A 13,777-nucleotide genomic window follows, 5' to 3' on the forward strand; every position below is an offset into this window, starting at 1 on the left:
CAATTCCTTGTCCTCTATTCTCTCAGGATTTTGGGCATGCACGCATACATGCCCGGTTTAAGTTTTAAATCACTGGGTCCAGGACTTGAACCACAGTTGAATACCTACGAGTCCAGTGATGTAACCATTACACTGGTCCTATCCTCTAGGGATTTGGGGCACACATACACACACGCCTGGCATGAATTTCAAGCTACTGGGTCCTGGACTCGAACTGTGGGTGACAACAACGTGGGAGTCCAGCGATGTAAACATTACATCTGCTGGTCCCCTGTACTAAGTATCTGTGTCCGCTCAAAATGTGGATTTTTTTTAAAGAATTATTTTATTTAACTTTTTCTGTTTATTTATTTATTTTAATTTGACCAGAGAGGGACAGAGAGAGAGAGAGAGAGAGAGAGGAAGAGGGAGAGAGGGAGAGAGGGAGAGAGGGAGGGAGGGAGGGAGGGAGGGAGGGAAAGTGAGATAGCAAACTGCCAGGTCCAAGACTTGAACCGCAGTCGGCCATGTGGGAATCCAGCACCCATAACCACCACGCCACCTGCCAGCCCCAAAATGTAGATTGTTGAACCTTAATTCCTAGTGTACCAATTTGGAGATGGAGCCTCCAAGGAAGTAATTAAGGTGAAATGAGGTCAGAAGGGTAGGACAAGATTAGTGTATTTATAAGGGAACAGATAAGGGAACGAACCAGAAATTATTTTCTCTGCACAAGCACTAAGGAAAGGCCATGTAAGGACGTAGTGAGAAGGCAGCTGTCTACAAGCCAGGGAGAGAGCCCTCACCAGGGTTTAATCATGGTGAAATTTTTATCTTGAATGTCCTACCTGCCAAACTGTGAAAAAAACAGTTCTATTTTGTAAGCCACCCAGTCTATAGCATTTTGCTATGACAATCTGAGCAGACTAATACACTTTATTTTATCACCTAGTTTATTTTCTTTTTTATTTGATAGAGGGCTCAATGAAGAGGGGAAACTGAGAAAGCACCCTCCAGAAAATATGGTTACATTGCAATCACTTCTCCGCAAATTCTCCTTTTGGGATGCTGGGTGCACACACGTACCCAGTGTATTTTTCATACTGCAAAGTTTGGGACCCAAAATGTGCAATCAGCCATGTGGGATCTAGCTACCTTGACCACAATCTGACCAGCTGGCTCCACCTAGTTTATTTTCATAATAGCACTTATACGGGATCCAGCTCTCTTTTTTTGAATGTTGATTTATTTATTTAATTCTTTATTTTTTTTGGAGAGGTTTTTGCTATAGGGCACGTGCACTTGTCAGAAAGAGACAGAGAGACAGAAAGCGAGAAATCTCCCCCTGGGGGGATGGCCATGCCACAATCCCTTCTCTTCTATTCTCCTCTCAGATCTTGGGTGCGTGCGCACATACACATGCACGCCTGGGATGACTTTAAGCCACTAGGTTCGGGACTTGAACCGTGGTCGCCTACATGTGAGTCCAGCAACATAGCCATTATACCAACTGCTGGTCCCATGTTATTATTATTTTTTAATTTGACCAGAGAAAGGTAGAAAAAGGGCAAGTAAAAAAGTAAGCTGCAAAGTCCAAGACTAAAACTGTAGTCAGCCATGTGGGAGTCTAGCACCCTAACCACTATGCCACCTGCTGGCCCCAAGGATCCAGCTCTCTTAACCACTGGGCTATGGGGACTGAAAAATATCATTCTTATACTCCATGTTGTGTAATATATAGAAAAAAAATATCAGAATCTAACTTTAAGAGGTTAAAGACAAATTGAGGGACATAATGGCTCCATTTCCCATCTCTCTTTTTTTTATTATTAGTTTTTTTATACATTAAAAAAAAAAATGTATGGGGCCAGCACATGGCATGGTAGTTAAGGCACTGGACACTCATACATGGCCAACCAAAGTTTAAGTCCTGGACCTGGTGTTTTGCTTCCTCGCTTTCCCTCTCTCTCTGGCCACATTAAAATAAATGAATGAATAAATAAAATTAAATAAATAATTCTATAAATAAATAAGTAACATTTTAAAATGTATTATTATTATTGTTACTTTTTAAAATTTGCTACGGGGCATGTGTTCTCACCAGAGAGAGAGAGAAAGTGAGAAAGCAAGCTGGCACATCTAGGACAAGAACTGCAGTAGGCCATGTGGGAGTCTAAACCTTAACCACCATGCCACCTACCAGTCCTTTTCAGTTGTTTTTTTATGCCAAAGGGCAAGTGCACATACATTAAAGAAAGTGAGAGAGACAGACAAATCATGCCTCCAACAGGGCCTGGTCATGCCCTCAATCTTTTTTCCTCTGATTTTCCATCTCATCAGGATGCTGAGTGCCTTTTTCTTTTTTAAAATATTATTTTTATTTACTTACTTATTTAAATTTGACCAGAGAGGGACAGAGTGAGAATGAGAGCGGGAAAGTGAGAAAGCAAGCTACCAGGTCTGGGATTTAAATCACAGTCAGCCACGTGGAAGTCTAGTGCCCTTAACTACCTATCACGCCACCTTCTGACCCCAGATGCTGAGTGTCTTATGCATGCACTTGTTGTGAAACCTATGGGCTGGGATTTGAACCCCAGTCAGCAGCATAGGATCCAGTTTCCTCTGTGCAGTACCTAATTCCTATGCCATGGAGCTGACCCATCCATATTTCAGTACAGTGAGACTGAACAGAGTGGGGCTTTGCAGGGTCCTCCTCTGGGCAACAGTGATATCCAAACTGAGGACAAATAGCAAAATTCTTGAGTGTACAAGCAGAGGTACCACTGACCACAGGGTAATGAGAGACGTGAGATTACACGTCAGGGGATAGAATACCAGACAGGCATGGAACAATGCCACCACTCGGATAAGCACAACAAAGAAGCCATATCTAATTATGATTCATCTGTATCTAAGGGCAATTGTTCTAAATCTCCAAGAAGGGCTTAGCAATTTTTTGTTTGTTTGTTTTGGAGAGGATTTTGCTATAGGGTGTGTGTGCTCGCCAGAAAAACAGAGAGAGACAGAGAGACAGAAAGTGAGAAATCAACCCCCAGGGGAGATAGCCACACCGCCATCCCTTCTCCTCCATTCTCCTCTCAGAATCTTGGTCACACCTGCACATGCGCCTGGTGTGAGATTAAGCCACCAGGTCTGGGACTTGAACCATGGTCAACTACATGGGAATCCAGCAACACAGTCATTACGCCAACTGCTGATCCTAGCAATTTTTTTTTTGAGAGGTTTTTGCTATAGGGCGTGTGCACTCACCAGACAGACAGACAGAGACAGACAGACAGAAAGCGACAAATCGCTCCCCAAGGGGGATGGCTATGCTGCAATCCCTTCTCCTCCATTCTCTCCTCGGGATCTTAGGCACAGACGCACACGCGCCCCGCATGGATTTTAAGCCACTGGGGCTGGGACTTGAATCACGGTCAACTACATGGGAGTCCAGTGACATAGCCAATTATACTAACTGCTAGTCCCAGCAAAATTTTTTTTAAGAGAGGTTTTTGCTATAGGGCACACAGACTCGCTGGAGAGACAGAGAGACCAAAGGTGAGAAATTACCCGCTGGGGGATGGCCACACCTCAATTCCTTCTCCTCTTGGGCATGCATGCACACACGCTTGGTGTGAGTTTAAGTTGCTGGGTCTAAGACTAGAACTGCGGTAGACTATGCGGGAGTCCAGTGACATAACCATGTCATCTGCTGGTCCCAAGGCTGATTTTGAGAAGAGCTCTCGAAAGTTTATTTCAAAGATACCAACACACTCCTTACTAACAGGCTGAGCTTTTACTTTCTCTCTTCTGACTGGCAGTCACACACGAACCTGGAATGTCTGGACTTGGAATTTCTCCATCTCCTATCCATGGCTCTTCTCCTTGTTCCAACTTGAAGATGATATCTGGTTTCATAACTTCATAACCTATTCAGAGGGAATTACAAAGGCCTTCAATCCAGCTGCTTGGGCTTTACGGCATCTGATGAACAAACAAGGTTCAAAGTTGGCACATCGAAGTTGCATAAATAAATATTTTATTTAACTGTATTTACCTACTTATTTAAATTTGACCAGAGAGGGAGTGAGAGTGAAAGAGATACAGAAAGTGAGAAAGCAAGCCGCCAGGCCTGGGACTCATACCATGGCTAGCCATGTGGGAGTCCAACACCCTTAACCACCACCACCTGCTGGCTACCTCGAAGCTGCATAAATAGTTTAACATAATAAGTGATTCTCAAAGTTATGGTGATGGTCCACCTGATGACTAACGGGATCTTAAGAATATTTGAGTTCTGTAGTTCAAGCTGAAACCATTACACAATTCAGAAGCTCTAGAGGTAGTCTGCCTAGGTTCAGACCCAGGCTCCTGTTTACTTCTCAGTCCTTAGGAAAGTTACTTAATCTCTCTTTGCCTCAATTTTCTCATCAGCCAAAAAGGCTAACAACTGTACCTGTCCCGAAAACCTTGCTCTGATGATTAAATGACTCAATACATGTAAGCTTAGGTATGGCAGTTATGTAATTAGGTGCTGCTGTTACAATGCTTCAGAAGCTGCATCACAAACTTGAAAGTTCTTCACTGGAAGGTAAGAGCCAAATACTTCCTTGACTTCACAGACCAAGACACTTGGATCTTTTAAATTTAGTCTAAAATCATTAAGTTTTAGAGGTGTCCAGCCCACAGAAACAAAAAAAAGAGCAGTGTAATGGCAGTTTCAGCGCTTGAGGAAGTTTTTCTCACCTAGTGACACGAGGCTGCTATAGTTTTCCAACATGACATCCCTGTACAGGTTCTTCTGGAAGGAATCCAAGAGCTGCCATTCCTTTTGTGTGAAGTCCACAGATAAATCTTCAAATGAGAGTGACTCCTGTAAGAGCACAATTCTAGTAAATTCAAAGCAGTCATTACTCTATGATGTGTGAGAGAAGTACGACAGCTTGAGCACATCATTCTCATCATAGAAAGTTACACAGAATTAACTATTCTTCCCTACCTTTGCACTATATTTTGTGTGATGATATTCCATTATACATTCCTCCACCCTTTATACATGAATAGATAACTTTAAAAAATAATTATTATTTAATTTTTTTTTTATTTTTAATTTGACAAGAGAGAAAGGGAGTAAACAACAAGGACTCGAACTATGGTCGACCATGTGGGAGTGTCCAGAACCTTAACCACCCCGATACCTGCTGGCCCCGATGACTTTTTTTTTGCGGGGGTGAGAGGTTTTTGATATAGGGAACATGCGCTCGCCAGAAAGACAGATAGAGACAGAGCGACAGAAAGACAGAAACCACCTCCCCCCAGGGGGTATGGCCACGCCATAATCCCTTCTCCTCCATTCTCCTCTTGGGATCTTGGACACGCACGCACATGCGCCCAGCATGAGTTTAAGCCACCGGGTCCAAGACTCGAGCCACAGTTGACTACATGGGAGTCCAGCAACACAGTCATTACACTAACTGCTGGTCCCAACTTATTATTGTTTTTTAATTGCCAATGGTGTGTCTGGTTGCCAAAGAGAGAAAGAGAAAGCATGCCCCAATGGGAAGTGGTTGCACACAATACTTTTTCTCCTTTTTCTCCATTTTTCTATCCTGTCAGGATTTGGGGCATGTATATACGTAAGTTCTTGGCGTGTTTTTCAAGCAACCAGGCCTGGGATTCAAACCATGGTCACTCGCATGGATTCAGCTCCCACTGCACAGCAGTTAACCACTGTACAATGGGGCCAGCCCTGGATTATGCAAATTTTAAATCCCCTGAACCACCAACAATATTTTTAAAAGAACTATTTTATTTAACTTTATTTATTTATTTACTTTTAATTTTACCAGAGAGGGACAGAACGAAAGCGAGAAAAGGAAAGTGAGAAAGTAAGGTCCGGAGCTTGAACCACGTTAGGCCATATGTGAGTCCAGCACTATTAACCACCATGCCACCTCTGCATTCCCCAACCAATTTTTTTTTCTTTTAATAAAAACAAATTGTATTTACTTAGAGACATTCAGAATGTCAACAAAACAGCTGCAACTTTTTTTTTTTTTTAATTACAGAGTGGTATTCAGTTAACAGAACAACAATTATTTCGTATAAGGTGCATCAGAGACAACTGAAGATGAAAAAACTACCATCCCCATATATAACTAATTTGTGCTGTGCACCAACAAGAACCTGCTTTAAATTTCCATGCCAATTTACAACTCTCATACTGTATCAGGCAAGGTTAGTGGCTATTGAAAATACCACCAGGTCAGGGCTATCTAAAAACACATTCAGTAGTGTGTTAACTATACAAAAAAAGACACTGTACAGTTTAAAAACAAATCTTACACAGCCTTACATTTCAATTTTTTCTTTAAAAGGAGTGAGTTGTGTACAGGGGAGTTAAATGCTTTATAGACAAGGGAATAAAAAACTGCGCTAGAACCAACTTATTCATCATCATCTTCTTCATCCTCTTCATCTTCCTCTTCTTCCTCATCTTCATCTTCCTCTTTTTCTTGCTCTTTTCAGCCTTGACAACTCCCTTTTTTTGCTGCATCAGGCTTTCCTTTAGCTCGGTATGCAGCAATATCCTTTTTGTATTTTTCCTTCAGCTTAGCAGCCTTTTCATAAGGCTGTTTTTCATCTGCAGCAGTGTGATTCCACATCTCTCCCAAATTCTTTGCAACATCACCACTGGACAGGCTAGGATATTCTCCTTTGATTTTTGGGCAATATTCAGAACAGAACAAGAAAAAGGCCAAAGGAGGCCTCTGGGGGGAATTGGGATCCTTGAACTTCTTTTTTGTTTCCCCTTTGGGAGGGATGTAGGTTTTCATTTCTCTTTCATAATGGGCCTTGTCTGCCTTTGCCATGTCTTCACACTTTCCTTTCTCTTTAGCAGACATGGTCTCCCACCTCTCTAATCACTTCTTAGAAAACTCTGAGAAGTTGACTGAAGCATCTGGGTGCTTCTTCTTGTGCTCCTCCCGGCAAGTTTGCACAAAGAATGCATATGATGACATTTTGCCTCTCAGCTTCTTAGGATTTCCTTTGTCCATGTTTAGTTATCTTTCCTCCATGAGGCAGAGTCACCCAGTGCCCGTCCAGTTCTCACTTGTCCCAGCGCTGTCTCTATGGAGCTCAATGTACTGCAGTGGCTCTCCAACCAATATTTTTTAGCACTCAAATCTGGCCATGAAAAAGGTATTAGCAAAAGAAAGCTAATAATGCTTTCAAAAACTGCTTAGTGTTGGGCCAGCAGGAGGCAAAGAGGTTAAGGCACTGGATTCCACATGGCCAACTGAGCAGTTCAAGTTGTGGACCTGGCGGCTTGAAAATCATGCTGGGTACATGTGCATGCATGCCAAATATCCTGAGAAAAGACTGGAGAAGGGATTGGGAGTGGCAATCATACCCCTGGAGTCGGGTATGATTTCTCACTTCTCTTTCTCTGGGAAGTGCACATGCCCTATAGCAAAACTAAAAAAAAAAAAAAAAAAACTGTTTAGTCTTGCTAAGAGCTTCAACATGTACACTTACAATTAAACTATTTTAACAGCAGAGAGAGACATAAAGGTACCAGGACAGCAGATGGAACAGAGGTTAAGGCAGCTAGATTCCACACTGCTAACTATGTGGTACAAGTCCTGGATCCTAAAGGTCTGAAATGCCAGGTATGTGTGCATACATGCTCAGAATCCTGAGAGAATGGAGAAGGGACTGCGGCATGGCTATCCCCAAAAAAGGGTGATTTCTCACTTTTCCTCTCTCTCTCACTGTCTCTTTCTGGTGAGTACACATGCCCAGGAGCAAACTGAAAAATAATAATCACTTTTTTTGGAGAGGTTTCTGCTATAGGGCACATGTGCTCACCAGAAAGACAGACGGATAGAGAGAAAGAAAGCAAGAAATCACCGTGCAAGTGGGATGGCCATGCCACAATCCCTTCTCCTCTATTCTCCTCCTGGGATCTTGGGCATGCAGGCACACGCACCCGACGCGAGTTTAAGCCACCGGGTCCAGGACTCAAGCTGTGGTCGACTACATGGGAGTCCAGCGACATAGCCATTACGCCAACTGCTGGCCCAAATAATACTGTTCTTTTAAAAAAGAGTTGTTTATGAGCTACCCACCCCTGTAGTAGTAGTTCAGGAAGCCAGGTCCCCCACTACCAAATGCAAGTCAAATCCCAGCCCCAGTGGCTTGAAAAATATTCTGGGCATGTGTGCCCCAAATCCTAGTGGGTAAAGAAACTGAAAGGATTGCAGCATGGCCATGCCCCTCTGGGAAATGCTTTCTTCTATCTATCACTATGGTAAGCATAAGAACACTGACAATATAATAAAAAGTGGTATCTCTGGGACCAGCAGGTGGTGTGGCACTGGATTAAGGTTAAAACAATGGATTCCCACATGGCCGACCATGATTTGAGCACCAGACCCAAGAGCCTGAAAAATCACTCTGGCATATGTACATACATGTCCAAAATCTAGAACAGAGAAGGGATTACAGCACAGCCATCCCCAGGGGTGATTTCTCACTTTCCCTCCCTCTGCCTCTCTCCCATCAGCACACATGCTTTATGACAAAAATCTAAAAGAAAAACAAGCTATTTATTTACTTATTACAAACCCAAAAATCTGGGAACCAAGTTTGCAACTCAAATTCAGTAATTATGTAAGACACTGAAGTTTACAAATATTCAAACCTTAAGAACTTAAGGTCTGGGACTAGCAGTTAGTTTAATGGCTATGTCGCTGGACTCCCATGTAGTCGACCACAGTTTGAGTCCCAGTCCCAGTGGCTTAAACTCACGCCGGTGCATGTGCATGTGTCCCCAAGATCCCGAGAGGAGAATGGACTGCGGGGTGGCCATCACCCCTGAGGGGTGATTTCTCACTTTCTGTCTGTTTCTGTCTTTCTGGTGAGCGCACGTATCCTATTTAAAAAATAAAAACAAAAAACTCTCAAAAATAAAAAAGAACTTAAGGTCTTATAGCTAATAAATCACTGCTTCAATTTTTCAATTTTTTCTCAGTCCTGATCTTCCATTCTTAGGATATTTTTCTCGATTTCTTTTTCTAAGTTTTGCTATAAAGCATATGCACGAGACAGAGACAGGGAAAGTGAGAAATCAACCCCCAGAGGATGGTCACACTGCAAACCCTTCTCCTCCATTTCCTTTTGGTATTATAGGCATGCATTCAAGCATCCACACAGGCCCAGTGTATTTTCTCAAATCACTGGGTCCCAGACTCGAACCCCACAGTTGGACATGTGCGATCTAGTCCCTTAATCTCCTCTCCATCTGCAGGACTTCCCCAGAATGCTTAACTATATTTTAACTAAACTTTTTTACTAAAAGATATATATCTCTTCTAGTCGTTCAGAAAAATAGCAAGGAATAAACAATGAACTCACCTGGAACGTGGCCATTTCCTGCTGCATGTGCACGAGGACTACAAGGTTGAGGTCTGTTCTATTAAGTGCCTCTCCTGCCTCCGTCCAAAGCTCTGAAGTGTGGTCTTCTCCAAAGAAAAATTCCTGGTTCCAGGCACTCCCCTTATCTCCCACCCATGAACAGGCTTACTTATGGGAAGCCAGGATCTGTGAACTTAGGGATAAAGGCACTTTATTTTTTAAAGAATTATTTTATTTAATTTTATTTACTTACTTATTTTAATTTGACCAGAAAGGGACAGAGCAAATAAGACAAGGAAAGTGAGAAAACGAGCTGGCAGGTTCAGGACTTGAACCGCAGTTGGCCCTGTGGGAGTCCAGCATCTTTAACCACCATGCCACCTGCTGGCCCCAACAAATGCACTTTAACTGGTATATTCACACTGCACCTGAAATCTTTTCCTTTCTTCTTAGGGCCCACAAATTCATGATCATCTAAGGCCAGTGTATATTTGCTATGTAACTAAAACAGGGCTCTTGGAGACAGAAATACAATGTGTTAGAACAGTCTTTATCTCTGCCAGCAAATAAAGAAATAGAAATAAAGTAATTCTGAGATTAATTAAATATTCAGTCTAGATATTGAAATGCAAATCATTTTAACAGATGCTACAAAGAAAAAGACTATTTTAGGGAGATGTGATTTTTCAAAGTTTGTGTAATTTTTTTTTTAAATGATTAGCTTCTCTGGGGCAGTGGTCGCTGAGGCAGCGGCTGTCAGAAGACAGACTCTGAGCCTCAGGTACTACAACTTTAGTGGCTCCATGCAGAAGTACCAGCTATCATATTTGCCTTACTAACTAAACTGATCTCTAACTTCACTGAATATGATTATGCTGGGAAAAACAAAGTTCCAGTGCTGCAGGAGTTTTTCCAGAAATCTGATGAGGTGTGCCCATCCACCTGAAATGAAGCTTGCCTGACCAAATGCTTTACCAACCACCATGGCCCAGTCTGTAGGACGGAACATCCACTGTCTGACTGCACTCTACATGGCTTCACAGCCCAGAAACAATGACCTGGAGTGCAGAGAACTGGTTTGCTTTTTGGCATACACCCTTTAGATTTTTATTTTTGCCCCCTTTTTTTTCTTTTCTTTGGCTTATATGACCTACTTAATGTTTTTTCAAGAAAAATACAAAGATACAAAGACATTATTTTCATTTGTTTATGAACTCTATAGGCCCTGTGGGTGCTCATTCAATAGAATTACTGTTTCAACAAAACAAGCTGTGCTCTGCATTTGGGCTTCTGATTTCCCTGGAGGTTGTGGACAAAGGCTGTACACAGGCTCATTAATACCAGGCTATGCTGAGGACCTTGGGAATCTGAGGTTGTGTTTTTGAGCATGGCATGTAGAAAGCATTCCAGATTTGGATGTGACTGAGGAGAGAAGACAGAAGTCAAGTCGTGTTGCATGAAATGAAGGGTTGAAGTTAATAGTCACCTTGGGATTCTCTCATTTTGCAGTAAAATGTTAATAGAAATTTATTTGCATTCTGTCTCTGTTCAGTATTGGGCAGTTTGCTTCAAAGGGTTATCTGCCTCATCTCAGCTCTTTAGTGAGATTGTATGTGTAACTGATGTGTATTTACTCCACCATGGGACAGAACACCTGTTTAGTGCTGCACCCTAGATCGGTGTCTGCTGTGTTAATGTAGCTTGCCACAAATTCTCCTTTGTTTTAAAAATGTTAAATCTTGGAAACCAGCAGTTAGCGTAATGGCTATGTCGCTGGACTCCCAGGTAGTCGACCGCGGTTCGTGTCCCAGACCCGGTGGCTTAAAACTCACGCTGGGCACGTGTGCGTGCGTGCCCAAGATCCCGAGAGGAGAATGGAGAAGAGATTGCGGCGTGACCATCCTCTCTGGAGGGTGATTTCTCGCTTTCTGTCTCTATGTCTCTCTGTCTGGCGAGCGCACACGCCCTGTAGCGAAAACCTCTCAAAAAAAAAAAAAGCTAAGTCTTGAGGGGTCAGGAGGTGGTATGGTGGTTGAGGTGATGGACTCCCAAAGACTGACCATGGTTCAAGATCCAGAGGTAGCGGGTTGCTTCCTCACTTTCTCTTTCTCTCTCTCTCGTGAATCCATGTACCCTATAGCAAATTTTAAAATAATAATAATAAATAAAATTAAATAAATATTTTTAAAATGTTGATTTTAAATTATGACTTGTTTTTACTATGGAATACATGAATAAAAAGAATTATTATTTTATTCAACTTTATTAATTATTATTATTATTATTCATCTAACGAGAGAAACATAGAGGGAGGGAACAGGAGAAAGCAATCCACCAGGTCCAGGACTCGAACTGTAGTTGGCCATGTAGGAGTCCAGTGCCTTTAACCACCACACCACCTGCTAGCCCCAAAAGCTTGTGATTTGGGTTAAAACAGAACTGAAGGGCCAGCTGGTGGCATGGTTGTTAATGCAGCTGGATCTCCTGGCCAACTGCATAGTTCAAGTCCTAGACTCAGCAGGTTGAGAAACACACTGGGTGCATGTGTATGCATGCCCAAACTCGAGGGAGAAGAATGGAGAAGGAATTGCAGTGTATCCATCCACTGTGGTCAGGAGGCTGAGGAATGTTATTTCTCACTATTGCTCTCTGTCTCGCTGGCAAGAACAAAAAAAATTTCCCGGGACCAGCAGTTGGCATAATAGCTATGTCACTGGACACCCAGTTCGAGTCCTAGACCCAGAGGCTTAAACGCAGGCCAGGCATGTGTATGTGCATGTCCAAGATTCCAAGAGAACGGAGAAGAAGGGATTGTGGTGTGGCCATCCCCTCTGGGGATGATTTCTTGCTTTCTGTCTGTCTCTCTGTCTCTCCGGCGAGCGCACACTTACTATAACAAAAACCTCTCAAAAAAAAAAAAGGTCCCAATAAGATTATAAATTAGTTGATTTTTCCTCATAATTCTATTGCTATATGGATTGTAGGCTTAAAGCTATGTTGTTTGATGCACCGATTATATATGTCAGTATATCTATATATTTCTAGGATTACTTCTATTTTGTAATGACACTCCATATCTCAAATAATGCTTTTCGCCTTAACATCTATTTTACCTTAGAAAAGGTTGGTAATAGCAGCACTCTTCTGGTTAGGATCTGCCTGGTATATCATCTTCCTTCTAACTACATTAAAATTTCAGCATCACTGTTTATCCCTTATAAGCAGCTCAGAACTCAAATTAGTTGGAATGTAAAAAAAAATATGAAATCAATAACCAAATTTCTTCCTATGGGTTTTATTCTTTGGCTCTGCCACAGGGTGCATATATTTGCCAGAAAAAAAGAGACAAAGAGAGAGGAAAAATGAGAAAGCACCCCACAATGAGGCATGGTCACACTGCAATCTCTTCTCCATTCCTCCATCCTGTCAAAATTTGGGGCATGTCCACACACATACCTGGCATGTTTTTCAAGCTGTCAGCTCCTAGACTCGGACCACATGGTCTGCCATGTGTGATCCAGTTTCCTTAACCACCAGGCTATGAGCTGGCCCCAGTAATCAGCTTTTTGTTTTTAAATTTTTCAATTTTGCTGTAGGGCGTGTGCACTCACAAGAGAGTCATAGAGAAAAAGTGGGAAAGCACCCTTCGGGGGGTGACCACGCCACAATTCCCTCTCTTCCATTTCTCCATCCTTTCAAGATTATGGCCACACAGGCACACACACCCTGTGTTTTTCAAGCTGCCAGGTCCAGGACTCAAACCTTATGACCGGCCACATGGGATCAAGCTACCTTAACCACCAGACCACCTGGCTAGCTGTAAAAGCTTTTTAACTGAAAAATTCAGTATCAATATATTTACTGTAGTTCTTATATTACCGCCTTTCCCCCTCTCCTTTCTTCTCTTATGAGTAGCTATCTCTATTTGGTAAAATAGTAAGGGTAAAACAGATCTCACAGTAAAATTCTGATAGATATTGACAGCAACTGGTACTGATAATAACAACAACAGCTAATATTTGAGGCTTTTTTTTTTTTGAGGCTTTTTTAAAAGAATCATTTTGTTTAACTTTATTTTTATTTACTTTTTTTTTTTTTTTTGGAGAGGTTTTTGCTATAGGGTGCATGCGCTCACCAGACAGAGACAGAGAGAAAAAGTGAAAAATCACCCCCCAGGGGGATGGCCACGCCACAATCCCTTCTCCATTCTCCTCTCAGGATATTAGGCAGGCATGCATATGCACCCGGCGAGTTTATGGGACTCAAAATGCGGTCTAATACATGGGAGTTTAGCGACACAGCCATTACGCTAACTGCTGGCCCCTCATTTACTTATTTTAATTTGACCAGAGAAGGACAGAGTGAGAGAGAGAGA

General features: G+C 42.3%; 1 protein-coding gene across 4 annotated transcripts in view; it reads right to left on the bottom strand.

The window, feature by feature from the left end:
- Positions 1-13,777, bottom strand: part of LOC102491132 (zinc finger protein 140) — a 97,092-nt gene that overhangs the window by 36,566 nt on the left and 46,749 nt on the right. For 3 of the 4 annotated variants that reach the window (XM_027771387.1, XM_027771380.1, XM_014587388.2), the window contains exons 2-4: positions 9,403-9,595; positions 4,729-4,855; positions 3,816-3,911 (exon numbers count right to left, since the gene is read on the bottom strand). In XM_027771387.1, the coding sequence (XP_027627188.1) occupies positions 3,816-3,911; positions 4,729-4,855; positions 9,403-9,429 (250 nt within the window). In that variant the 5' untranslated portion in view covers positions 9,430-9,595. Of the gene's footprint in view, positions 1-3,815; positions 3,967-4,728; positions 4,856-9,402; positions 9,596-13,777 lie in introns of those variants that run through there. The other variant, XM_027771381.1, reaches the window with a different exon arrangement.

The sequence above is a fragment of the Tupaia chinensis genome, unplaced genomic scaffold (assembly GCF_000334495.1).
Source record: "Tupaia chinensis unplaced genomic scaffold, TupChi_1.0 Scaffold000211_1, whole genome shotgun sequence".
NCBI lineage: Eukaryota > Metazoa > Chordata > Mammalia > Scandentia > Tupaiidae > Tupaia > Tupaia belangeri.